Source organism: Sycon ciliatum, chromosome 1, assembly GCF_964019385.1.
Source record: "Sycon ciliatum chromosome 1, ocSycCili1.1, whole genome shotgun sequence".
Taxonomy (NCBI): Eukaryota; Metazoa; Porifera; class Calcarea; order Leucosolenida; family Sycettidae; genus Sycon; species Sycon ciliatum.
Window position 1 is genome coordinate 64,038,670 of NC_088643.1, and position 27,834 is coordinate 64,066,503.

At 47.9% G+C, this 27,834-nt stretch overlaps 3 protein-coding genes across 4 annotated transcripts; 1 reads left to right on the forward strand and 2 right to left on the reverse strand.

Annotated features, from left to right (window-relative positions):
• Window positions 1-867: 867 nt before the first annotated feature.
• LOC135806364 (uncharacterized) lies at window positions 868-1,968 on the reverse strand. The gene has a single exon (XM_065320542.1). The coding sequence runs from the start codon at window positions 1,966-1,968 to the stop codon at window positions 868-870; it is 1,101 nt and encodes a 366-aa protein (XP_065176614.1).
• Window positions 1,969-6,171: 4,203 nt separating this feature from the next.
• Window positions 6,172-11,106, forward strand: LOC135807063 (uncharacterized). 2 transcript variants are annotated; one of them, XM_065321146.1, is made up of 7 exons: window positions 6,172-6,253; window positions 6,741-6,881; window positions 7,320-7,417; window positions 7,725-7,842; window positions 8,589-8,662; window positions 9,228-9,327; window positions 9,736-11,106. In XM_065321146.1, the coding sequence occupies exons 2-7, from the start codon at window positions 6,767-6,769 to the stop codon at window positions 10,716-10,718; spliced, it is 1,488 nt and encodes a 495-aa protein (XP_065177218.1). In that variant the 5' UTR covers window positions 6,172-6,253; window positions 6,741-6,766; the 3' UTR covers window positions 10,719-11,106. The 2 variants fall into 2 exon arrangements, with proteins under 2 accessions (XP_065177218.1, XP_065177219.1); XM_065321147.1 differs by having other exon boundaries at window positions 6,189-6,259.
• A 788-nt stretch (window positions 11,107-11,894) lies between these two features.
• LOC135804835 (serine/threonine-protein kinase Nek4-like) lies at window positions 11,895-26,651 on the reverse strand. The gene is made up of 15 exons (XM_065318793.1): window positions 26,046-26,651; window positions 25,386-25,451; window positions 23,814-24,053; window positions 22,907-22,945; window positions 22,399-22,518; window positions 21,705-21,812; window positions 21,022-21,176; window positions 19,812-20,385; window positions 18,743-19,536; window positions 18,440-18,488; window positions 17,141-17,967; window positions 16,317-16,552; window positions 14,373-14,457; window positions 13,442-13,529; window positions 11,895-12,653 (listed from the first exon to the last, which is right to left on the reverse strand). The coding sequence occupies exons 1-15, from the start codon at window positions 26,130-26,132 to the stop codon at window positions 12,558-12,560; spliced, it is 3,564 nt and encodes a 1,187-aa protein (XP_065174865.1). The 5' UTR covers window positions 26,133-26,651; the 3' UTR covers window positions 11,895-12,557.
• Between the last annotated feature and the right edge of the window lie 1,183 nt (window positions 26,652-27,834).

The window sequence follows — 27,834 nt, forward strand, 5'->3', positions numbered from 1 at the left end:
GACTAATTTCACTGTAAGCATTTCATTTCCTAAATGTCGACATGTACATGTACGTTTATGTCAACATTCTGACGTGAACATGATCCCTGGCTGGTGCGGTGATCCCTTTGAAGTGTCATGGCTCCTCTGGTGTGAGCACGTGAAACATGTCTTGAACCAAAGATCCGTTCTCTAGACCTCTGTCTCTGACCACCTACCCTCGCCTACACCAGACCAAACCATTCATCATTACGACATTAGGCTGTTGTTTACCCGGTACGTATACCATGCATGGTAGACAAGCCATAGGCAGGGTACACAATGGGGAGGGGGGGGGGGGGAGTACAGTGCCGAGTATTGTAGTCTGTAGTGTAGTAGCCCGATTAAACTTGCCAGGGCAGGCAATAATTATTATTACTAAAAATGTTCTTGGGGCTTCAGGGCACAACCACACGGTCGGATACAGTGGAATGTCCTGACTTGAACTTGAAGCAGGGCTAGTGCAGCCGTAACAATGTTCTAAGCGGTTCTAGTAATTATTATTATTATTATACGCATTCCCGCGGCAGCGTCAACCAAGCAGTTATGCTTGATCCACACGTTCGCTTATGCTGGACATTGAAACAAAGCAGATGTAGACAGCTCCTAGAGAATGGGGCTCTACAAAACCAATGATCGAAGTTAGTCCTTCAGTAACATGGAGCGTCATAAAATTGGTCTCATTGGAAAAATGTCATCAATATTGTCTCCTCATGTAGCATCATGGTCAATGGGTGGCCAGATAATTATACGTATGAGGTTGAGTTGCCAGATAATTATTAAAAGATTCAAATAGTAATATTATTATAGAATGGTTGTTATGAGTTTATAAGGGTGCCATGGCTGTTTCTACTTGTGACGAGGGTGTGCACAAACACTCTTCACCAGCGCGTTCCATGCTGGACGGTCCACAGCAATCCGCTCCAGACGGCGCAAGTCCTCAACACTCCGCAGGTGCCCATTGTTCGACTGGGACAGATCGGTGTGGAGCTTTATTGGTAGTGTCACCCTCGGCCTCCCACGGTACCTCCCCTCGGGTGCCTGAAAGTATTGCTCCATGCTCAATCGTGCTGGCGTGTCCTTACCCAGGCGAAGCACATGTCCGAATAAACTCCAGCGTGAATTTCGGATCAAGTCCGACACCGGCTCCACTCCACATCGGGCATACAACGCCAAATTACTAATCTTTTGTGGCCATGTGATGCCGAGAAGTGACCTGAGTTGCCTTCTATGGAAAGCGTCCAGGGAGCGTTCGCTAGCAACCGTCAGGCCCCAGGTGCCTGAATTATAGAGAAGTATCGGCATGATAAAGGCGCAGTACAACCTCATACGCAGAGGCTCTCGGATCAGTCCTCGGCGCTTCCAAAGAGACCACATGGATCGGAAGGCAGCCTCGGCCAATTGCCTGCGACGTGTCACATCCTCAATGTCGCCCAGGAGTGAGCCCAGCTTTCGGGATGTCCTCCAGCGCTCGTCAATTCTGTCTACAGATCGACCCAGCTCTGTCCACTCAGTTTTGGTGTTGTTGACTCTCAGGGCCCACTGCCCGAGAGTGTGGTCTATGACCGGTTCGAGCTCTGTGAGCCATTGACGACTAAGGCTTATGAAATCAGTGTCATCTGCGTAGACAAGCTCAAATGGAATGTTGATGCTTTGATCCATTGGCGGTCTGTTTCGTGCCACCTGGGTGCTCCTCAGATCTCTCAGTGCTGCCTCTAAGTATATAACAAACAACACCGGGGAGAGAGAATCACCCTGCGGGGTGCCAATTGTAGTTTCAAGGGACTCTGATACTGCCCTGCCGATGCGTACCTGCAGAGTTGTGTTGGTCAACAGCACTCTAACCAGCCGAACATCATCCTCCGTCAGGAAAGACTCGAGAACTGTCAACAGTTTGTCACGATGTATACAGTCGAATGCTCTGGACATGTCGATTCCAAGAATGGTCATTTCCCGCCGATAATGCTGACATGTTGCTGCAAACCATCTGTGGCTCCAAACAAGGTCCGCTGTAGATCGGCCTGCTCTGAAACCACTCTGCGTCGGAGACAAGTACTCACCGACTTTCGACGATATTCTTCGCAATGTAATAATGGAGAGCGTTTTGCGTAATGATGTAAGGAGGACAATAGGGCGCAGATTTCCAGGTGGTCCAACCGTCTTTCCTGGTTTCTGCAACGGTACCAGTGTGCCACATCCCAGGTCAAGGTGCTGGTGAGTTGTAAACATGCTGTTGAACAGACAGGCAATGTGAGGTGCTAGGTTTTCTCTTCCATATTTCAAGAGTTCGCCTGGGACTCCATCTGGGCCAGGGGACCTTCCATTATTCAGTTTTTTCAGTGCGTTGGAGACCTCAGCAGATGAGATTTGTCTTTGGAGGCTTCTTGGGCGACCGGTGAATGGCTCGACGCCTGCATCCACATTCCCACGAAACTGGTCATGGAAGTGGCTCCGGACCGCAGATGCCGCCTCCTGGTCATCGGCTATGAAGCGACCCTTCTGGTCATGTACAATGGGCTTTCGGCTTGGCTTTCTGGTCATCAGCTGGACTGCTTTGAACATCCGTGCTCCATTCTTCAACCTCTCGACTTCCGCTGCTCTCTCTTGCATAATTTTCTCTGCATTGTCTCGGCATTTTGTTCTTATAGCGTGAAGGATTCTGTTTCGTTTCGTCTTGAGAGATGCTTTGGTGTCAGGGTTGTTAGTGCTACCAATGCTGATCCGCAGTGATCTCTGTTCCAGGGACAGCAGCTCAATTTCATGATCTGGTGCTTTGCGACGAGTTTTCTGCTGGACTGTGCCAAGGACATCACCTGCTGCACTCCTGACCACTTCCATAAGCCTCCGGGATCTTTCCTGCAGGCCGGTATTGCCTTGGACCTGATCGGCAGCTAGCAGCTCACTGGCCAACTTCTCAGCATATTCCTCTTGGACTTGTCCTTCGGCTAGTTTGAATGTGTTGAACTTAGGCGCCTGCAGATCATCTTTCTTCCTCTGTCCAAATATTCCATATAGCCTCTGGAGGTCCAACCGCGCAACAACGAGCCTGTGGTCAGACGAGAGGGTGCATCCACCATAGCTACGACTGTCAAGGAGAAGCCGCCTCTGGGTAGATTTACACAGCACGTAATCTATTTGGTTATACACAGGAACAGTAGCTCCACTGGCTCCATTCCTGCGATGTCCTGTCCAAGTAGTCACATGCCGTGCATTATGCTGAAAGGCAGTGTTACAGATGAACAAGTCACTAGCATGGCAAAAGTCTATCAGGCTTTGGCCACTCAGGTTCCTTTTCCCTCTACCATGCCTCCCACAACATGTTCTAGTAATGTTACTTGCTAATTCAGCCATTGAAGAGAACATAATAATTATACTCCGATAAGTCCTATCCCATTGGCCGTTCTCAAGGGTGATACACGACTGGTGTCATCGCAGTGTACGTGCACGATCATATGCGCTGCGATAGAGGTGTTGAAATGTTTTCCAGTGGGATGGGATGGCATCGTCTCAGCCTTGAAGACGATCCCACGTCTGATGGAACAATTTCATGGAGGCTTTGGAACGGCCTGCGACTTGTTTGTTCTGAATTATACTAGTACTAGTAGGCGCCAAAGGCCCACGATGCCACATGGCTGTGCGCGCCGCTGGTCAATGCTGGTCTTGGAGTATGATTATGAACACAATGGCACTACTTGATGGTCTAGACACTACATGGCAGCTGCAGCCTACCCGTACTGCGAAGTACCTTGGCATCTCTAGCTCTGTCATCCAATGTCAATTGTGTGTCATTTAGGACAGGGAGGGGCTAAATTAAAGCCCTGGATGAGTGACACACAGAGACTACATACATTGTGCGTTGGACTTCCAAAGGAGCAGTTCTGTTATAATAATTATAGTCAAAGGTGGAGGGGACCTTGTCCAAAGTTACTGAGTATGTGTATGAATGCGTGGACATCTCGTACAATGATGAACACAGCCTTCATGGTCAGTGTCAGTATTACACTGCAGGCGACCATTCTCGACGACCATTCCCGGCGGTTTGAAATTGTGATCACAGGAGACTATGGGCACACTAAGTTTCAGTTTCTTCACGTGTTGATGGTAGAATGAGACATCCTGTGCTGTAATGCTGTTCCTTTGACCCTGATATAAACGTAGCCGAAAACACATTAGCCTGTTGTGAGCTAGGATATCAAGCCTGACTCTATTGACACTGCAAAATCGCTCTGTTGACGCTACAAAATTGCTTATCATCTCCCTCCCTCCCTCCCCCCCCCCTCTCTCTCTCTCTCTCTCTCTCTCTCTCTCTCTCTTTCTCTCTCTCTCTCTCCCCGTAGCTCTCTCCCTTTTGAAATTCGCTTCCATAGAATTGGGCACCATTGCCCGTTTGGCCTTGCGAAGCAAAATAAAAATCAACAACAACAACAACTTTGACGACCACTGTACCGTATGCGAGCGCGGATTTAAAAAAAACATATTTGAGGATCTCCCAAATGCTATAGCTGATCGGGGGCTAGACGGAATGGCCAGCTGGACATACCTGAAGCTCACGGAATCTACAATATATTAGTAATCTGGGTCCTGGTCCGAGTCCTTTGTGGTGATGACAGTCAAGTTTTTCTTCCGACTTGTCCCGCTTTCAGCTCCCTCCAACTTAGGAAATAGCTAAGTACATAGATACAAGTGTTATGAAGCTGCGTGACGCGTCCTACTGCTAGTACTGGATTTTACATGAATACGTAACACATACATGATAATACATAATGCATGAGGGTCTGTGCATTGTGATATTCCGACAGATCCTGAAACAGTCAAACTCAGGAAATAGCACTATTATTATCACTCAGGCTGCAATATTCATAATAAGACATATTCATAAATGACATACAATGTACATGTATCTTCAATACCCATGAGCTACATTGTATATAATTATTATCTTTTTTTCCATTGCCCTTTTTCTTCTTACATGTATTTTTCCTTACCCTTAGGTTGTTTCTTGCATCGTCTCCATCGCTTATATTGTTAATAAAGTAGTCCACATGTCGCTTCAGCTCGTCCTACTTATTGCCATATTAAAATTATTGTCTCCTCGTCGAATTTTTATATAATTATCATAATTATAATCGTTCTAGCTCAATTTTTTCCCCTGTCATAGTCCTGTTTATCATGTTCAGCATAAGCGAAGTTGTGAATCATGCTTGTATGGCTGACTCCAACGCGTACATGCAAGTAATAATAATAAATAATAACATAACACAAAAAGCCATCATATCCGTCACGATCGGCGTCCCTACTGGAATGGGTGGTAACGTTAAAACCAAGGCCAGCTGTCACCTTCTGAGCTACCGCCTATACTGTATAATGCGCGAGTTGTCATTATGTATCCAAATGCTGTTTCCCACTTGCAGTAACTGTCTCGTGTCATCACACTGTCTTGGCGAATACATTGTACTTGGAAGTACGTGTCCTCCTGATGGCTTGCGAAGATGTACCTTTGCAACGGTATATTGGCGGCTGCGGCATGAACATCACAAACTAACCGCAGAGCTACTAACATTCCACCTGTGCCCTTGCACCACGTATGCATGCACATGTACTCCAATGCAATGGCTACAATTGGTTTCAATGTAGAACTACTAGTGCATTGTAAATATTTAGATGAGCGGTAATTCTACTTCGACCTACGAGTAGTCTCCCTTGAATACCAAAGCTGTTCTCGAAAGGCAGTGGCGCCTACATGTACATGAACATGTATGTGTTTTCTTGGCCTTGTTGGGGGTTAATCATTATGAATAGAACACGATAATGGAATTGGCGGATGTGTAATACAAAGGCCATGCATGCTACAGGAATGACCAACATCGCGTGTCCTTGTCAAAACGTCGCCACCCATCCACCTCCAACGCCCTACATGGCGCACAGGCAAAGTATGTCCACTCGCACCTATAAAAGGCGAACAAGAGAGCTACGGTTTTTCAGTTTCGCTTGTTCCAGCACTTCGCTGAGTTTCCGAAAAAAGTCTTTAAAAAGAGGTGAGTTTATTGTAGTTCGGGATAGGTCATATCACGGTCGAAACCTTGCTCGTCAACCAGGCCAGAGTCAAGGTTATCTCAAGCCTTCTCTGGCTCTCCCATCGTGTTTCTTCTCAGAGTCGCCCACAATTCTTACTCCCAGCCTCGTTTCCCGAGTCAAGACCAGGCCTAGTCATCAGCTAGGTTTCGTTCCAGCTAAGGTACAGGTACATTATAATTATCATGTTTGCTTTGTACAGTGTGTTGTAGCTGATGTGACTGCTCCAAAACCACAAGTATAATATTCTATTCCGTACGTTGGGGTGTGTGCCATTGTGCTATCGTGAATACACCTAAATTCACTGACTGGTGAAGCTAAACGCACAATGCCCTGACACAACAATGTAGGAATGCTTTCCAGAACACTTTAAAAAGTGGTGATGCGACTGGTTTGCCTATAGATGGTGATGACCATAGAAAATTCATCTTGTTCTTATCGCCAGTGTCAGCATTCGTACTGGAGTCTAGCACGTCCAACGATGAGAAGACTAGACATTTGCTATAAGGGTAGTGAGATCATTACCAGCTTCGGTTGCTTAATTTAATTAAGGAAACCAAATTCTTCCTCATGTCCTCACTGCGTACACGACTTTTAAATTCAGCTTTTTCTGAAGAGCTTTACTGCTGTAAATGTACTCTGCTCTCCAGGCACAAGCAACTGCAGCTGCTGAACAATGAGAATGTCGCCAAACGTCTGCAATGTCGTGTGTGGACTACTGCTGCTAGTTTCCAGTATAGCCGTGCTTCAGGTTACAGGCCAGAGCACAACTGCTCCTCCAGATGTTGTCCGTAAGTGATTGCATCCACTGTACGCGATGTGCCATGTCACTTTCCCTTCATCACCAATATCACCTACCAATAATTATTGTGATTATCCTACGCTCCATTCCCTAGAACTTCCAATATGTCTGTTTTGCGTGAGGCGTCCCTCAGGATTTTGAAATGTCTTTTTTGTAGCAACATTCAACGTTTCAGAAGCCACGAACCTCTTTTGAGAGCAAAATAAAACAAAATAGATGTAATCCAAGACTCGTTGGACTGCAGCGTTCATATCTCTGTTATCAGTAACTACCTTTGCATTCAAGGAGACCTGCCCACTTTAGTAATTCTGTGTTGGTTATTTCCCATACTACAACTGACTCCTGAAATCTTCTGAGACTACATGTGTTCCACGTACTTTTGTTGTTGATGTTGTTACTGCTGCTCTCAAAATGTTTGTGCTCTCAGAGGCTCAACAGGTGCAAACTGGCTGTCCAAACATCACCATTGCCAATGGTCGCGCACAGCTCACAACATTCACCGATCTGGGAGTGACAATAGCTTCGGTACGTGCCAGACAGACGTGCATGACCAAAAATTGTCACTTTTTACGTGCAGACCGAAAAACACAGTTGTCTAGTCCTGACCACGAGGTGTATTGAAGGTATAGTGTAAAGCCATGAAGCCCACTTATCCATGCAATACTCTCTTCTCTCCCTTCACTGTTGTCCCCGTTGTTTAGTCCTGACCGCGAGATGCATTGAAGGTATAATGCAAGGCTCTGAAGGCCATTTAACCTTGCAACACTCTCTCCCTTCACTGTTGTTCCTGCTTCACGACTTTACTGTTTTCCCCTTCTTTACTGTACTCTAGCTGAGGTTTATATGCAATCCTCCGTACGTTCGAAATGGCATTCGCGAAGCAAATTGTGCTTCTTCCGCTACGGGAATCCAGTCTCTGGTCGATGGTGTCACTCCTCCCACGTGTGATGGTGAGTCACTGGTGAGATCGCTGCAGTTACTAACTGTGCTTCAAGTCAGTGTAGATTCCACTGAATGGGGCTTGATTGTTGCGGGAGGTTCTTGACGGTCTGATTTTGGTCGTGCTTTGCATCTTGTCATGTTGATAATTATCATGGATGACCGCATCATCGTTGTGTGTGATTGTCAAGTTGTGCTTACATGTAGTATCTTAGGTTCACCTTCTCGTTCTTTTAAAGCGTCCAGAAGCTGCAGTTACTTATACCTGCAAATAGAAGAACTCCAAATCCTTGTTTATTGTAGTGTATACAATGAGACATGCATAGCATAACTTTTCCTTCACTCCGTTATACAGTAGTCTATTTTTGTGTTTGAGCAGGACTGCAGGAGACTTTCCAAAAGGGGAAAAAACTGCAGAATGATGATTTACTGCTACATGTACATGTCTTTTCTGTTAACACTCGCATGAACACGTACTGTACCATGAAATCATCATTATACTATGCAGAACATGTACAGAACGGTGGACAAAGTCAATATCGCTTTGACTCCAATCCAAGTTCAATCCAGGTCCTGCATTCACCAGACAGTACAGGGAATGATAGTTTGCATGATAATTAGCATGCTGGATGCATGCTGGATACATGCTGGATGCATGCTGGATGCATTCTGGATGCATGCTGGATGCATGCTGGATGCATGCTGGATGCATTCTGGGACGCAACATTCCCAAATTGTTCTTTCTCGTTCTCTGCAGCTCCTCCCTGTAGCTTGCCGCCACCTATCGAGAATGGCCGACGAGAATACAATGGAACATCATACTTGGACAAGGTATGCATGACAATACAATGGTGAAACCTTCTTCAGTAGACTACAGTCCACAGTCTACGTACATGTACATGTAGGTCATACACATACACATACGTGATTGGGATTCACGAATTGCTCAAACTGATGGAGTTCTTAAAAGTACAAAGACGTGTTGTTCATCGTTCAATGTGATTTCTCATAGAAAGTCTGAGTGCATGGGTGTCGCGGTACTGGAAGTAATGACGAATCACATTGTGATTCGGCCAGTTACAACAGTCCCCCCCCCCCCCTACACACACACACACACACACACACACACACACACACACACACACACACACACACTCACCCAAGCCCAGTAAAGGTACATATCTATACTATCTTTATTTAGGACTGTTGGAGAGGAGCATTATAATTATTATGTTTTTTTAGAATACGTACCCGTTAACTCTTTTTTCGTAAGTTGAGGGAATGGAAAAGGGCCAAGTCTGAAGAAAAATTGACTGTCACCACTGGGAATCGAACCAGGGACCTTCACTTGAGGCCAACGTTTTACTTTTCTGCTTGATCTATCTGCTACTTTCAGGCAATCTACAAATGTGACCCAGGCTACTCGCGTCGAGGCAGTGAGCAGCTGGAGTGCCAGGCGAACGGAACATGGACTGGCCCACCTCCTAGCTGTTGTGGTACGTAGAACGCTACAATCCGCATGGTTATGGGGATGAAACCGGTTCATGACCACAGCACCAAAGTGCAGAATTCCAATTTAGTTTTTCAACCTGGAAAGTAACCAACCTACCTGTACACTTCAGTGACTTCACCCTGCCATTTGGCGATTCAGGACAATGAAATGGAGTCTTGTACTTGTGGGTTTGTATCCAGTTTCAAGTGTGGGTTTTTTTTAAATTAATTTTTAGTAACATGGCAAAGTGCACCTCTCAGTCCTTCGGCGATGAACCACAGTACTGTCGCTGTCTCAAGTTCAACAGCCACACAGTGCACACCAGCATCTCTGTGTACCGGTGTATGGGACTCAGAGATCATGACCTGTGTGTGTAACATAGTTTGATCTGTGATTTATTGTCTGCACACAGTGACGTGCCGGGCTCAGTTGCCAACAAATTTCCTCCAGTATTCTCATCAAGTAACGCAAATTGCCGGCGTCCCACATTGCGGCCAGACGGCTGCGGACATTATCCTAGTGGTTGATGAGTCCGAGAGCATGAAGCCCCACTACAAGGACAGAATCCACCAGCTCATCGCAAGCTTGACTGTCAGCCTAGAAGAGCATGGGATTGGCCTTTATCCAGGCAAGCCCAACCAGTACACGGTAGTCGGGTTTGGCCATTCAAGAGGAAAGACGGGGGTGACTGATCATGCTACTGCTCCGCACGTCATCCACAGCAACAACGGACGTCAGGTGTACGACTTTGATGGTTTCCAGGAGGCATGCTCTAAACTGCAGACTACTGGTTCTCTGGAGGATGGCTATCTGGCAATGAAATACGCACTGGAGAACATCACCTCAGAAGGACGTCAATTACTCCGATTGGAGCGTCAAGACGTTGCGCCAATCATTATCTTCATTTCTGATGAAGACAGGGATGCCCACCAACGTGGGGCAAGCATTTCACGCAGCACCATTAAGAGAATGATTCGCAAGAGTGGAGCCACCATGGAGGCCATTGTGGACAACAGCATCTGGTACAACAACCAGCGAGGTTTTGGAATGGATTCCAGCGGCACGCTCTACGTCGCTGAGAGCACTACACAGTACACAACATCAAACCCAAGATTCTACAAACGTTACCTGGACTTGCACTACAGGACCACGCGCCGTGACTACACAACCGTTGCCCTGGAAGTCGGTGGCGCTGCATGGGACTTGAACTCGATCATGGATAGTGACGCAATGTTCGATTCGCATGTCTACGCATTCGTTGAGAAGACGGTGACCCTTGTTGCGGACAAGGTGCACAAGTGTTGCTCGTGCCAATGCTCGCAAGGACCGGAGGATAGCTGTTTGCTCTGCACATATGCATCGTTTGTTCAGGAGTGCAACCTTCCTCAATCCTGAATGGCTTTTTCCGGCTGATAGACTGCTTTGTTCTGATATACCGGTAGATGTTTGCTTGGCTTCAATATCATGTTGCCCAGTGCATGGCAGTCTATATCAGTATGCACAGCCATGCGGTCCAACACTTCACACAATATCTTCACATTTGCCTGCAATGCCATGCCGATAATGGCGCTATCGTTCTGCTTTGCACTGCTCCGCATTACATGTTGTACTGACCCTGCCATTTCTGGGTACAGTTACATTTACATTTTCATTCACAGATACTGAGACATTTACTGTTGCAACCTATTGGCATTTTGTACCCGCCATTAGAATTCTGCATTTCCCGGTTGTGGAGTTCTTCGTTTTCGTTTTACAACTCATCCACCTGAAAATGTTTGCAAACTCTTGCTTGCAAAAAGCCTGCGTGCACAAAGTGTTCTGGACAACGATGGGCGCGGCAAATCGACAATAGAGAGGTTTTAAAGATGCACGTTAGTTCTGACGTGACGCGAAAGTTCAGCTCGCGTTACTTGGCTCGATCGTGCATCGAAAACAACGCGAGTGAGGCTGCAGCTCACGTTGAAGTTTGGAGTTTTACGCCAAATTTGACGTGAAATCGCTCGTCACGTCGGAAAGAATGTGCGTCTTAACGGCAATAACCTAGGGTATCTGATCCCCAGAGTCCAATGCGTGTATTATTGCACCCATCACAAGCTGGGTGCATTGCTATACCCCCCCCCCCCCCCACACACACACCGCCTTTTTAGGCTTTGAACAGCTTGTGTTCAGCACTAGCAATGCATCATGCATTATGTCATAGGTTGCACCCAAAACACCCTGCATAACTGGCAGCCTTGACAGGTTGACACTGAGGTTGTGCACGTGTACGTGGTGTACCTGCACTGGTCATTGCGAGACAGAAGATTCTGCTCTGTAACAATTTCAGGCGACAGGTGGTGCCAATCAGTGTAGCTGTTATACTTTCGGATGGCCTTTTAGTTAATTCCAAACTTATGCCTCCTGTCCGTCCGGTCATCACTCATCAGTATCATCAACTTATGGTAAGTGCCATCTGTGTTGTTATGATCATGCGTTCAGGGAGCCGAACAATAATTTAAGAGGGGATGTGAAAAGTCAGGCTATTATATCTCCGCTGCCTGTCGTTCCCACTCTCAACTAGTCCATCGCTAGTATACTTTGCAGGGAACTGCTTTGAAAGCAATAGCTAGGTGTATTGGTTACCATGGGTCCTAGTATGCTTGAGAGCTGAGAAAATACGGCAGCAGACGTGCTTCAGCATAAAAGAAATAATTGAATAGACCATAGCCTAACATAGGAATGGGTTTGCTCCCACACACACATAGCCTAACATACTGTCCAGTGGACATTGAGCACTGTAAGCAGCCAAGGGACTTTAGACAACTGTCTAGCCTAACATACCTAAGATAACAAAATTAACCATGACCATAATTATCATTGCGGCTGTAAACACCAGTTACCCTCCATGATCAGATATCAATCTCAAGTTGAAAACGAGAAGTTATGCCATGGCCTAACAGCGTGTAATCAAGCACTGCCGCAGATTACTGACCACTGCAGATTTACGACCAGTGAGGCAAATCGAAAATTATACCATGTTACCAAATTCGAAAGGTAATATCACGGCGATGAAGATCTATCATGTGTACTAGGATGAGCACTAGTTGAAATTGTTTGTTGAACAGTAACATTGACGTCCGGGGGAAAAACTATTAAAATTCCTATTTCACTGATCACTATTCATTTCTAGCGCTGAAAGATCCAATTGAAATTATGATTCTGCTTGAATTCTAGGCATTCACCACTGGTCCGAAGTCACTGTTCCTGTTCCTCGCGCAGCCGATGCCATTGCAACAGACGTATGCCGTACAAATTAAACATCTGCTCCCCGAGCAATTCCTGGAGTTGAATCTGCAAAAAAAGTATGTAGAATACTATGTCAAACTATGATCCAGCGGCATATTGTATGGCATAAATAAGTGGCAAAAGGGTCCCCTTTTATTTACAACACATCATCTCTCAGCATAAGCCAATGAAAGTATTATCTCCTCTTCTTCTTGTCACCATCCTAGCCCCATGCACATAGCATTGCCGACCAGCCAAAACAATACCTATCAAATGCTTTACTTTTTCCTCATGCGCACGGTGTATGTGTGTGTGTGTATGTGTGTGTGTGTGTGTGTGTGTGTGTGTGTGTGTGTGTGTGTGTGTGTGTGTGTGTGTGTGCATGTGTGTGTGTGTGTGTGTGTATTATGATGGATGTGAGAGTGTGCGTGCCTGCACCCACTCACACACGCATACACACACACATGTGCGTGTACACGCACGCACGTACGCATGGACACACACAAACACATATGTGCACGTGCACACACACACACACACACACACACACACACACACACACACACACACATGCACACACACACACACACACACACACACAAACACACACACAAACACATGTGTGCACATGCACAAATGGACGCACGCACCCACATACTCACACCCGAAGCACTGAGAGCTTCGTCGAGTACAGACATGTGGCCAGCATGATCTTGCAGCAACCGAGCTGTGGCGGTTTTCAATCTTTGGGAAAAAGCATACCGCCGTGTGCTTTCTCAGGAATCAATTGAGGAGTACTCTTGCAGGTGATTATTAAACAACCCATTGACAGGATGGAAGCAGTAGGCCCTTACCATTACATCCTCTTCATTTCCAGCTTGGCCTTGTAGTAAGAAATGAGCTTCTTGGACCATGCCCTTGCCCAGACCTTCCGTACATGTCCTAGAGACAGAAGAGACGACAGCAAAGTCTACCAGTGTTCAGCTATCCCGGAAAAAAACATTTCTGGACTAACGGTTCGTGTGAAGACCTGCGAATAGGCAGTCGCTTATCCCTTCAACGATGCAAACAATTCAGCAGAAATCTATCAAGAGATGCCAAAACGCATACCCGTAGTGACGCGCAATGAAGCGCATGTGCCTACATGTATATCCGAGCATAAGCGCACCCTCACATATTATGTGCATGGACTTACTGGTGAACCGAATCCCGCAACACACTGACGCATGGACTTACTAGTGAACCGAATCCCGCAACACACTGACACCACCATGATACTGTCACAGGACTTGATGTGCAATTTCCAAATTCCATACTGGTTACTCAATTACAAGCGCATGCGCCTATATGTGAGACCAATCAACCTTCAAACAATTTCAAATAATTATGCCAAAAACTCGCTTATAAGCGCATGGGCTTAAATGTGGATCGCTATGGTATGGCAGTCTGCTTAGTGGGCTTTGTGCATGTTTGTCAGTGACTGCCACTTGGGTTTATAAAATCAGTTTCACAGCAGCAAATACCAACCACAGTACATTCGTCTTAAGCTACTGGCACATTGGTATTCCAATGCTGTCTCCTCTAACTAAGAGTGTGACCGGACATGTAATCTAGATATTTTTCACAAACCCATACACACTTATGCGCGCACGTATGCACACGCACACATACATACACACACGCGCGCGCGCACACACACACACACACACACACACACACACATATATATATATACACACACACACACATAAGTTACACGCAACCGCGCAACTGTGAATGGCTTACCTGGCCAGCGAGGCCAGACGCAGTTTAGAAAAGTGACTCTGCTCGGATGAAATCAAAGCTGAAGAACTTTGCCCAGATGCCAAATCTGCAATGTAGTGAAGTACACACAACATCAGGACACTTACACTTAGCGCAGTGTCTACTGCACTCTCCAGTGCCTAAATATGCTATACGTAGATTTAATCATTCATGCACAGACAAGAGAAGCAATTTGAGGGAGCAGAGCAGTGTCTCTAGATGAAACTCTACCCATTGTAATTTGTAGGTGTGCATTAGGTGTGCATTAGGTGTGCATTAGGTGTGCATTAGGTGTGCATTAGGTGTGCATTAGGTGTGCATGGAAACACACTATAATCTGCTGGGACGGCACCTACACCATGTACACCATAACACATTCTAATCTACTGGGATGGCATCTACACCATAACACATTCTAATCTACTGGGATGGCATCTACACCATGTACACCATAACACATTCTAATCTGCTGGGATGGCACCTACACCTGGGATGGCACCTACACCTGGGACGGCACCTACACCTGGGATGGCACCTACACCTGGGATGGCACCTACACCTGGGATGGCACCTACACCTGGGATGGCACCTACACCTGGGATGGCACCTACACCTGGGATGGCACCTACACCTGGGATGGCACCTACACCTAGGATGGCACCTACACCTGGGACGGCACCTACACCTGGGATGGCACCTACACCTGGGATGGCACCTACACCTAGGATGGCACCTACACCTGGGACGGCACCTACACCTGGGACGGCACCTACACCTGGGACGGCACCTACACCTGGGATGGCACCTACACCTGGGACGGCACCTACACCTGGGACGGCACCTACACCTGGGACGGCACCTACACCTGGGATGGCACCTACACCTGGGACGGCACCTACACCTGGGATGGCACCTACACCTGGGATGGCACCTACACCTGGGATGGCACCTACACCTGGGATGGCACCAACACCTGGGACGGCACCAACACCTGGGACGGCACCTACACCTGGGACGGCACCTACACCTGGGACGGCACCTACACCTGGGATGGCACCTACACCTGGGACGGCACCTACACCTGGGACGGCACCTACACCTGGGACGGCACCTACACCTGGGATGGCACCTACACCTGGGATGGCACCTACACCTGGGATGGCACCTACACCTGGGATGGCACCTACACCTGGGATGGGACCTACACCTGGGATGGCACCTACACCTGGGATGGCACCTACACCTGGGATGGCACCTACACCTGGAATGGCACCTACACCTGGGATGGCACCTACACCTGGGACGGCACCTACACCTGGGACGGCACCTACAATTGGGACGGCACCTACAATTGGGACGGCACCTACACCTGGGACGGCACCTACACCTGGGACGGCACCTACACCTGGGACGGCACCTACACCTGGGACGGCACCTACACCTGGGACGGCACCTACACCTGGGACGGCACCTACACCTGGGACGGCACCTACACCTGGGACGGCACCTACACCTGGGACGGCACCTACACCTGGGACGGCACCTACACCTGGGACGGCACCTACACCTGGGACGGCACCTACACCTAGGATGGCACCTACACCTGGGATGGCACCTACACCTGGGATGGCACCTACACCTGGGATGGCACCTACACCTGGGATGGCAGCTACACCTGGGATGGCACCTACACCATAGCTCAGTGACTAGAGCATCTTTGGCCGCCGAAAAAAATAGAAGACAAATTACAAAAAGGCGAAGGTTTGAGTCCTGGTGGTGAGAGTCAATATTTCTATAGACTTGTTTTCCCTTTTTGACAACCGTACCTAATGAACATTCTAATCACAAGGCAAACAATTGTGCTGGGTCCTTCTCTCCAGTAAAATCCCACTCTGAGAACCGTCCCACCTTATCAGGACATCTCACCTGCTCTGGTATGACTGTGCCTGGCTGGCTTGTTAGATGACACGTCCAGTTCTTCGTAGAAGTCATCGCCACTCGTCAACTCGCTGTCCTCACTGGTATCGCGTTCGCTGCTACCGGCATCGGGAAACCATCTTGCGTGCGTCTTACCGTTCGCAGGACGATTGCCTGGCGTTTGGCCGGCATCCAGTTCAAGTGTTGTGTCCAGGATGGTCTGAAGTTGAAGCACTTCACTATCACTGATTTGTGGCAATAATGCACAGAAATAAATAGAGAGAATGTGTTGTCTTTCATGTCATCTGCGATATCACATGTTGTGTTGTAGGTAACATAGAAAGTGGAACTAGGTCTCAATTCCAAGTCGAGTTTCGGCTTCAATTTATTCTGCCTTCCTCTTTAGGTAGCTTTGCTCGCCGGGTTTCAAGCACTGTGATATCGCCACCCACCGACTAGGCGCTAGACGCTAATTTATGGTAATGGTGAGAGATGGATTTGAAAAATGTGACAGAACTGTTTGCAGCCTGATAGGATGCGTGAAGTTCGGCAGGCACTGACCGCTATTTCACAGACTAGAGCATTTTAAATAGTAATATCATAATAATTATTAGAGTCAGTTCCTATGCAGCCTAAAAGCGAGATCACGCGTGGGGCTGACACATCTATCGATAAGTGAGACATCGCATCCAGAGTCAACGACTTAGCGTTTGACTGCTTTGAGTGGTGTGCGCAGCAGGGTTGCTTATGACACTTGACAGGGAATGTATGGCTGGGTGACTGCTTATAGGGGTGGGCTTTCTACTGAGTCTAATTTATAGCAGACAGCTAACCTTTCATCATCATCCAAGTCAGCTCTTCTCAGTCGACTGAGCGAGGAATTTACTGGAACCGCCCATCTTTCACCGTTGCTACCCAATTGATCATCACGTTTGCTCCTTCCACCACCTTCAGATGTCCTGCTGCTGGCCCACGCAGACGCTCCGCTCTGCTCAGGGAAGTTGACATCCAATGAAGGCACTAGTGGTGAGCTTATAGTGCGAGTTACTTGTTTCCCTGCGGTACTGCTCTGTGCACGTATCTTGGAAGACGGTATGCCTGATGGCAATGAGCCTTGCCTGTTTAGCTCGGTCGATTCTCTGTGTTCCTTGTGTGATGATGCAGTTGGGAAAGAGCCAGCTCTCTGGCGGCTAATATCCGCTATCGGTGATGGTGCTGAACCTTCTCGTTCAACACTCGCAGCCCTCTCTGTCCCATGAGTGCCCCTGCTAGCACGTTCCACGCTCAATTGCTGTCGAACTGCGTCGGGCTGAGGCGAGATGTTTCGGCGTCCGTCAGTGACGTCGTTCGAAGCAGTGTTGTCGAAGCATGGAATGAGCTGAACTGGTCTGGGTGGCTCGGGCCGGTTCACGTGCTGCACCTCTGCACAACTCTCCAGGCCGGTCGGGGGTAGTGGACATTGTTTCGTTGCCTTCTTCCGCCCTATGATATTCAACAAGCTTCTTGAGTTTCCTTCCAGGGTGGGCAGACTTCTGCGAGCTGCCTGAGGCACTGGGTTCTTCTGAGTTCTGCTAGGCGATGAGCGAGTCCTGACAGCTGTAGTCTTAACAACAGATTGCTTCCGGGGCTGGCTGTCACTGGTCTCTGGCTGTTCTGCCGGCTGGACACATGTCAAACAACAAAGACACCACCGGATCAAGACTACTACAAGTATCACACGTCCACAAACAGTCACAACGCACAGCACCAGCAGGTATATGCATAGCTTCAACGCCTGGCACCAGCTGCTTCATGGATAAGCAGAGGCACCAAACCGTCCACACGCAACACTGCTGAATGGGCAGAATCAGACATGGAATTGTCACTCATTGCAACGCCTGATCTGATAAATATGGTACATACTGTCACTAGCGTGCGTTATGCCAGCAGTTCTCTTCATGCAAGTATCAGCTTTGTCACCAACTACATCAACAATGCTCATACCATGCACATCCAGATCCGAATGGGTTGTTCATAACTTTGATTTTGCGGAGAAGCACGCAGAAGTCAGGATTATTGGAAGGATTAGTAAAGAAAGGCTCCAGTGAGTCATTGCACCAGAGAGAATGATACACATTACAGTACTTTCCTACCTGTTTGACTGCTTTGTCACCGTGGCTGTGCTTCTCTTCTCCATTAACCCTGCACCGGAACACACACACACACACACCACACAAGGAGGTTCTACTGGCACTGCACCGCCTTGTCGGGTTTCAGGAAATTAGCAATGCTGTACAAGGAATCACTTGGTCTCATATCCCAGAACAAATCCCGGATAATTATGGCCACAGATGGTGTGACTGATGACCAAAACACGAATCACTAATTCAATAACTCCCTGTACGAAAAAGGTGTCCGGTTTCTAAGTTCAAAGTATGGAGCTGTCCAATGCATACCTTGCTTGCACAACTCGAGGAGGTGCTCTTGATTCAGGGTCGTTTGCACGGGGATTGACGAGCTCCGTGACACTGCGACTTTGCCGCAGGTTCAGACCCGGATTACCTGCGGGAGAGAGAAGCGCCTCCTTAGATCCATTCAGACGACCGTTGCCGGTGTCGCCGGGGACTTGGCGAATATCTCCAAACGAACGACTCTTCCCCATTGGCAGATGCACTGGAGAACGGCGGGAATGTGACCGTCGCTCACCAGTAGTCTCCGGGCAAGAGTCTACATCGGACGAGATACCCATGTTCTTGCGGGCTAAATAGCTACCGATAAGATTGCTGGCATCTTCCTTTTGTACTCGCTGCTCGTATTCATTTTGGTGGCAGTGCAGCCGGTGACTCTCGGCCGCGGCCCGGTCTGCTTGTGGTTCGATTTCCAGGTTTTCACTGTCGCGAGACTTCTGCACTCCGGGACGTTTCTGTTTCCCGGTTGATTTTCGCACAGACGTCATGGGAGATTGACAGTCGTTAGCGGATGTGTCGGACTGATCACCACTTGCTGTGCTGTCGTATGGCTCCTTCTCCCGGTCTGGAGTCACGACTGGTAATGGAGCTACGGCCGGCCGTGGCTTTCCTGCTTTGGATACACCCTCGGTACCCCGCTTCTTTTTCAGCCGGCGGGCGGGTAGCTTCTTTGCGCCCGTTGTAGATGCCGACGATGTCGTCTTCCCGTCAGACGACTCTGCATCTGCTAATTGCTTGGTTACTTGCGGGAGCGGTCTCCTCTGTTGTCCTGTCTGACCGTTCTGTACAGCAAAGCAGCAATCAGTAGATGGGAAAGACAATTCACGTTTGGCCTGACTATGATGGCACATGATTAGTACTCTTTGTCCTGATCTAGATAGGCATCACTTGTAGGAACAATTATTCCAGGCACACAAGACAGTCATTGCGTTGACATCACAATACGTCCATTTAAATTGGCTACACCCCAGCTGGTTGTGTTTCTCAATACAATTGTATAGCAGGTGGTAACGCCGATGTGCGAACTTGAAATTTTTTTGCACCCCAAACCACCTACCTCTGTAGATCCAGTTGTCGTTGAATCAGAACACTCGCCACGTGTTTTGACATCGGTGAGTGGATTCGACTTCTGCCGACTTGCTGGAGCTGGTGGGAGCTGCCGGAATCCACCCAGGCTTGCTTTGGAACATTGACTAGTCTTCTTAGAAATAACATCTCGAGGAGAGGCGAGAGGAGAGCTATCTACCGCTGACTGGCGACGTGGTACTTCAGCTTCGGGCTGCTCTCGACTATTCTGAGCGCTGTCGAAGAGAAGATCATCAGCCGAAGCAGTGGACGGACATCGTGAGCCGGAGCTGCTGGACACGCTGCGTGGAGACTGTGTGCTGCACGCCGACGTGGACTGGGAGCTGAACGGAGATAGATCGCTCCTCCGCCGCTCGTCCTGCTCCGCCGGCTGGAAGGACGGAGAGAGGTGAGCAGGTGCTGCAAGACAGTGGACCTCTGACGACGGGCTGGAGTGTGAGACTGCAGACTGGCCGGGCTTGGGGGACGGGATCGGGTCTTCGGCCACTGGGGCTGTCGTGGATATCACTGGTGTCTGTGAAGTCTTGGTTGGCTTGCGCTCTTGCCTACATCGTCAAAGCACATGTAAAGAAAATCACGTTTTTTAAAAATGCCCAATGAATGCAATCCTATAGTTTTTCCAAAATGCATACTCCGGTAGTCAGGTGTTGTATTTTACTGGCAGTGGTTGGGTTTTTTAGGGAAGTCCATGACAAAATACTCTAGCTATATAACAAAAGAAACTGTCAAAGTACATACCGTGCATTATATACTCAGTCTTTCCGGAGGAGAGGGGGGGGGGGGGGGGGGAGGGCTAGATCACGTTACGCGTGTGTGTGTTGGGGGGGGGGGGGGTAGATCACGTTACGAGTGTGTGTGTGTGCGGGGGGGGGGGGGGTAGATCACGTTACGAGTGTGTGTGTGTGTGGAGGGGGGGGGGGGGGGGTAGATCTGAAGATGGTCCATCCAGCCATATGCAGAATACGAAACCCTATCATTGTTTGCCATTACTGTTCAATTGCACATAAAGTCATGGTACTAATCACAACCGAACCCGTAATGGATTTTGGATGCAATCCCTTACAGTCATGTTTGATGAAATTCATTCGTACATCATCCTTTACCCCATTACCTTATTCATTCGTACATCATCCTTTACCCCAATAACTTATTCATTCGTACATCATCCTTTACCCCATTACCTTTGATATCGATCCAGGTAACTGCGAATTGCCGTCTTGATGAAAGGTAGCCGAAGAAGTTCTTCTGCTGACGGACGGCGGCTAGGTCTCTGGGAGAGCATTGCACGGATTGTCGAGCCCAGTTCTTTGCTACATGTGTCCGGCACTGGCGGTGTCTGAAAACGAACGCAAGTTTCACACGCCCGGCAAACACCCCATTATACCTATGCTCCAGAGTCCATGCCTTCCCTTAGAGTGGCTAAGACCGCCCAAAATATATCCCAATATTAGTGGGAAGGCACCCTAGCTGTGAAAGTTGGTTAAGTTCGCACCCTAGCTGGTCGTGAATAACCTGCCTGTGATCATACTGGACGGTTGCCATGGTTATGCAACACACATTCGAATGATAGCCGCATGTAAGTAACTCTATGTCAAAGAACCGCTTTGCCAAGTATGGGCTGTACATAGGATCTATTCACTGTGCCCTATATCTACCAATCAAGTATCGGATGGGCATAGAATCTACTCGCAGCATCCTGTATCTATCACCAAGCATGGGTTGTATATAGGATCCACTGGTACTTACTTTGCCCTGCATCTATCACCAAGTATGGGCTGCCCATGGGATCTACCCGCTGTGCCACGTATCTATCAATCAAGTACGGGCTGTGAATAGGATCTACTTGTACAGGAACATTACTCACTTTGCCCTGTATCACCTTCATTGCCAAACCCTGGTAGTTGCGAGCACCAAACGCTCTCTTCAGCGTCGCCATCTCATACACCACGCAGCCGCAGGACCAAATGTCCGACTACACCACACGCACACAGTGAAGGCATGAATGCGAGAGAAGACAAAGAAGCACAATACAGGCTCAATGCGACGTTGAAGTATTACACGTCAAGACGCACTGAGATTCAATCAAACTCAATTTAGCTCCTGGAAGCTCGCACGGGTATCACCACAGTTTGTGTAGCCTGTTCACTTGCATCTAGCCGTGCGTGTCTTGCTTCATGTTTGAATGTTTACTAATACACCAAGAAACAAGTAGGGTAGGCATCCGGGGGCAAAAACGATTGCCAACGTCCCTCCACACATCACTGGTACCTCTATCGGCGGTCAGTCGGATGCATGTGAAATTGATGGCAAATGCACTGTGCACTTGGCTACTTCCATTGAACTCCATTTGTTTGTGAAACAGCACACTGCAAACGTGTACGGTGCATTTCAACGTAAACCCCTGTGCGTAAGTGATCCACAACATGACTGCTGCAGTATAGTGTAGCTGTTAACAGAGTGAGCGGCGAGCATTGCTCCTACCTTGGCACTGCATGGCTGTTAGTAAACAACCGCGTTTCTGATTCTGTTGTGTGGCTAGTTAGTGGACAAGCGCTTACCTTGAAGCTGTATGGTTTGTTAGCGAACAGCTCTGGTGACATGTAGTACGGTGTCCCGATCACAGTCATTGCCATGTCATTCTCATCCTCCAGAACTCTGGCAATGCCCAAGTCACCGACCTGACAATTGCCGGCCGTGCAACAGGAAAAACAGTACGACAGGGCGCATGGTCAGCAAGCAGTATTCTGTGCGTGCAATTAAGGGGTCCTGTCAGTCCGCTCCACCCAGGAGCCTGACATCACATACAGTAATAGGGGTCTGTCAGCCTGCTGTACTCAGGATACTAACAGTATAATTATACAGTAAAAAACCTGCAGTCTAACCAGGACACTGGCTGCATAAGCAATCCATATAGTACTTGTAAACATCAACACAGATCAAGAAAGGAAATTTACTGGTTTGCGAGCCTGTGAACGTTTTATTTGCAAGTGCCTTGTATCAGAGCCGTCCCTCAATCACTATGAATGAAACGTCACAGCTCACGCATCATGAACCAAGCACACTCACCTTGATGAGCATGCTCTTGCTGAGAAAAATGTTCTGCGTCTGGAAATAGATACACAACGGGGAAACGCAACCCAACGCTCAGATCATGGATTTGAGTAGAAAGAAAAAACAAGATATACCACTAATACAGGAATATGAGTGCAGTCGGAATGTACTGGCATGAATTTGTCATATCGCTTTTGCATGCCCAGCATCTTACCAAGAGTGCATAAACAAGAGTATGCAACTGTGGTTATGGCCCAGTGCGCGGCGCGCTGCCTTCATTACGTAACTTGCCTTCCATCACACTCTGAAAGCATGCATTCAAACTCACAATTTCTCGTACGAGTCCATCCGTTTTTGCTCGATTCGTTCCAGTACCTACGCGATCTCTGAATTCTGGCGCGTGAACTCCAGTTCCGTACGAAAGTTCATTTCAAACCAGAGGGAAAGTGCGGTGTTTGATTTTCCGCAGTGCGCGGACTGCAGCTGAATGATGTAATGAAGGCAGCGCGCCGTGCATCTGGCCCATAGAAAAGAGATCACAGTTGTTGTTTATGGACTCTTGATCTTACTGTATGTACATCCCTGTTTCTGCCTCGCATCATCATAGCCTGAATACAAAGTGTTGCAACCATAGGCGGAGCATCATCTAACTGTTCCAATGCCACACAATAACATGTAATACTAAGTCAACATGCCATTGGTACAATCATTACAGTATGACATGGGCGGTAGAAACAATTTTTCTTACGCCGTGTTTTTCCAAAGAACCAATTCACAAATGTGCACTGCAAATCTCTGCCACACGTTCGCACTAGCTAAGCAAGGTGCGTGATACAGACAGTCTGACTTGTGGCAGTGGATGAGCTACTTGCCCGCTAATGCTGCGTGGGTGGGCATGGCGGGTGTGAACTGCTCGGCTCACCTTCAGATCCCTGTGCAGTATGTTGTGCCTGTGCAGGTGATCCAGTGCCAGCGTGATCTGCACAAACCAGTCCATGATCTGCTGCTCGTCCAGGTGACCGGTCACCTTCTCGCGCAGGTGCGTGTACAGGTCGCCACCAGCACAGTAGCCCATCACGATGTGCAGCACGCCGCCAGAGTCCTGGAACGATTCCTTGTAGGAGACGATGTTCGGATGGTGCAGCTTAGCCAGCAGTTTGGCCTATATGCAGGTAGAGTTGGGCAAGGGAATGAGCAAGATAAGGTTGCAAACGCATTCAAATATAGTGGACACCGGTATAAACATTTGTGCCCTTTTCAGTTTGCGCTCCGTATGTCATAAAAAGGAAATGTTTGGGTTAGTTCGGGTATGGTGTTTTGGGATCCATAATGGTATGGCCTTCACGAGTCCGGGAATGTGCATTTCGTAAGGCAGTTCCACATGTGTGCATGCGTGCACACACACACACACACACACACACACACACACACACACACACACACACACACACACACATACACACACATATATGTACACACACACACACACCATTGACCATTTGACGCCCATCGCCAGAGGCGATGATAGCGATGCTACAGCAGAAGCAATAGCAGCTTGTGCTGGGATTGCACCATTCAACAGCTTGCAAGGCTGAAGAATTGACCGCCACTATTCAGCCTGGTCTACACCACACAGCTATGAAGTGGCTTTTTCTGGCCAGTGAATCCCTACTTTTTGGTCTTTTTCATTTTTATTTTTTTCACGCACACACATCACACCACATACTCCGGCATGCACTGGCTGTTGGTAACCACCCAGGAGAATGAAAGAAAAGTCAGGAGGAGTCTGAGAAAGAGAAGAAAGATGTGTGTGATAATCGTCGGGAATGGAATCCGCAACCTATCAATCGGAAATCGCTGCACATACCACTGCACCATATGGCACACACACGCGCACACACACACACACACACACCTTGACCTTTGACGCCCATCGCCGGAGGCGATGATAGCAATGCTACGGCAGAAGCCATAGCAACTTGTGCTGGGATTACACCATTCAACAGCTTGCAAGGCTGAAGAATTGACCGTCACTATTCAGCCTGGTCTACACCATACAGCTATTTGGAGTGACATTTTCTGGCCAGTGAATCCCTATTTTTGGTCTTTTCATTTTTTTTCCCCGCACACACATCACACCACATACTCCGGCATGCACTGGCTGTTGGTAACCACCCAGGAGAATGAAAGAAAAGTCAGGAAGAGTCTGAGAAAGAGAAGAAAGACGTGTGTGACCATAAACGTCGGGAATCGAACCCGCAATCTATCGATTGGAAATCGCTGCACATACCACTGCACCATATGGCACACACACACACACACACACACACACACACACACACACACACACACACACACACACACACACACACACACACACACACACACACACACACACACACACACATGCACACACATACACACACATATATACACACACACACACACACACACACACACACACATGCCGACAAACACAGCTATGCGAACAGACCTCCTGCAGTGCTGCATCCTGCTGCCTCTTCTTCACATCTTTGATGTCCATCTTCTTCACCACATACTGCACACAACCGTACATAAGAAAATGCAGTCATGTAATGGAGCACAGTCGGATAGAGAATAAGCACATGATACAAAACAATGAATATTTCAAGCATTCTGGGAAATTTCCATTCTTACTACTATTGTTATTCACTACCCTGTACTGGATAACGGAACCGTAGACGGTCTTGAGAACATTAATTTTAGTATTGTAACGATCAATCACTCTAGGTTTGCATGTGATGGCTCCTGACACTATTGTTCAGACTTGGTGCATGGACAGTCAGTGGATGTCACAAGCTTTTGGAAATTTTGGAATCAGCTAATGAACAAACGATAGGTTAGGTAGCACACAGATTTACGATATGGACCAAGTGAGAACACCAGTGGCTGAATAACTGTAAAGTGTAATGCTGACAACGGTGGATGGATGTGGATGGATGTGGATGGATGTGGCATGAAAATGTACAGCCTTCAGCGTCCTGTCTTGACATCATGATCATGGACAAATTTGTAACACAATAGATGCACACAAGTCACACAGAGCACCACGCATCTTCGTTGTGTAAAACAATAGGTGCTGTAACTGAGTTTTCGCCATTGTGGCTCTCACCTGTCGGCTCTCTTTCAAGTGCTTGACCAGGAACACCTCGCCATAGCTGCCTTTGCCCAGCGGTCGTAGAGTCTTGTAGCTTTCCATCGTCAAACCACCGCAAAACTATCCACCGAGAGCCAATCATTGAAGATCAGAAACACCTGCGTATCATGGCAGTGCACGTTCCCGACTGTGCAGCACCGACTTGTGGACAAGCCAAACACTAGAAACTCTCGAGCTCGGCGTCGAGCGCACTGCTCTTCCTCCTCTAATTGCAAATCGGATCGATCGTCACGCAACCGATTCATTCGTCGTAATTGACACTAAGCCAGGAGGCTGGAAAACTGTCCACGGGATTTCGCGAAATAGAATTACTTCAAACTGCAATGATCAGGTTTCACGGACCAACACGAGAAGCAGTTATGATGCATAGCTAATACGTCCACGCTCTCCTTAGTCCTAAGCTCACCACCGGTATTCCACGGGGACGGCGTCACGCACATTCAAAACAACAATGTTTATTGGGCCAATTACTACAAAAGTACAAGTGAAACAAAAGTTGATTCAACGACGTGTTGTCTGTTGCCGCACCAGTTCAGATATCTGGCTATAGTATAGACTGGAGTCGGAGACCAGAGCCGTGGGATACCACGCCAAGAGCTGACAGCCTAGATACGATCAGAGAAAACCAAAATGACCGTGCAATGTCGTGGCATCCAGGTGGATTCTACCGCGAAGCGCGTGAGCTCTACACTTTAGATCCTAGAAAGACACGACAGTCGTAGACGCAGCTAGGTCTATCTCCGGAACTCCGTGATCTATGTCTCAAGAGTCTATGACCAGTTGCACTGCAGTGGTAGTGCCTGTTGCCAGTAGGTACTCACGTGAGTCGACGCGATGCAGAGTTTCCCGGGTCAGTGGAAGAACAATCACGGTGCCGTGGCGATGAATCAGGCCAGCCAGCTCAGCCTGGGTAGCGCTGACATGACACTTGGTCCGTCCTTGAACTGTCATTCGCATCCACCATGTCCACAGGCAGTGCGAAATGCATCACAGGACGCCGCCGTTGTTGCCCGGTCGGCGTCTTCAAGCGCAACCTAACCGAGCATGAAACGTAAACAGAGATAGTTACTATCTCCTGTTACTACTGTAGTACATGAACTAACTGTACTGTACTGTAGTGTAGACTGAGTGTAGTGTTAGTGTTACTTGTAAGTGGTATTTTGTAAAGCACTGCCCTCATCTCAATAGGTTGCAATGTAGTATTGTAGGTTGGACAAGTAGAACTGTCCATGGAGGAAAGCTCTGAGTGTAGGAACTAATGTAATGATCATGGTGATCATGATTGCAGTGTCTGCTCTAGGATTGTAGGACAGCCGGTTACACGTGTACCTGGCGCAACCATTTCAACCGGGTGGGAGCCGGGTACCCAATGTACCTGGCGCTGTCTCACCAGCCGAGTCACATGCTTTTTAACTGGTTGGTTGGTTTATTTTAATTCGGACCATAAACGGGAACTAGGCCCAATGATTATAAAGGCGAATGGATAGGCCGCATTTAGAAAAGAGAAAGGAAAAAGACATTATGGATACGAGTTAAGAGTAACTCTCCATCACTGTAACATGATACTTTATACAGTCAGAAAGTGCAATAACTAGGCACAAGACTGACAGAGTACTGAGACATTCGACGTCCTGACACCTAGCCTCAACACATCTCCGTACTCTGTCAGTTTTGTGCCTAGTTATTGCACTTTCTGACTGTATAAAGTATCATGTTACAGTGATGGAGAGTTACTCTTAACTCG

Excerpts from the sequence above, each read along its gene's own strand:
- LOC135804835 (XM_065318793.1), bottom strand. The coding sequence starts at position 26,132 with ATGGAAAGCTACAAGACTCTACGACCGCTGGGCAAAGGCAGCTATGGC. Across the intron at positions 20,386-21,021 it reads TACCTGGATCGATATCAAAG|GCAAGAGCGCAAGCCAACCA; the intron begins GTAATGGGGTAA and ends TTGACGATGTAG. Across the intron at positions 12,654-13,441 it reads GAAATGAAGAGGATGTAATG|ATTCAACTCCAGGAATTGCT; the intron begins GTAAGGGCCTAC and ends CTTTTTTTGCAG.
- LOC135807063 (XM_065321146.1), top strand. The coding sequence starts at position 6,767 with ATGAGAATGTCGCCAAACGTCTGCAATGTCGTGTGTGGACTACTGCTG. Across the intron at positions 7,418-7,724 it reads TGGGAGTGACAATAGCTTCG|CTGAGGTTTATATGCAATCC; the intron begins GTACGTGCCAGA and ends ACTGTACTCTAG. Across the intron at positions 9,328-9,735 it reads CCCACCTCCTAGCTGTTGTG|TGACGTGCCGGGCTCAGTTG; the intron begins GTACGTAGAACG and ends GTCTGCACACAG.
- LOC135806364 (XM_065320542.1), bottom strand. The coding sequence starts at position 1,968 with ATGACCATTCTTGGAATCGACATGTCCAGAGCATTCGACTGTATACAT.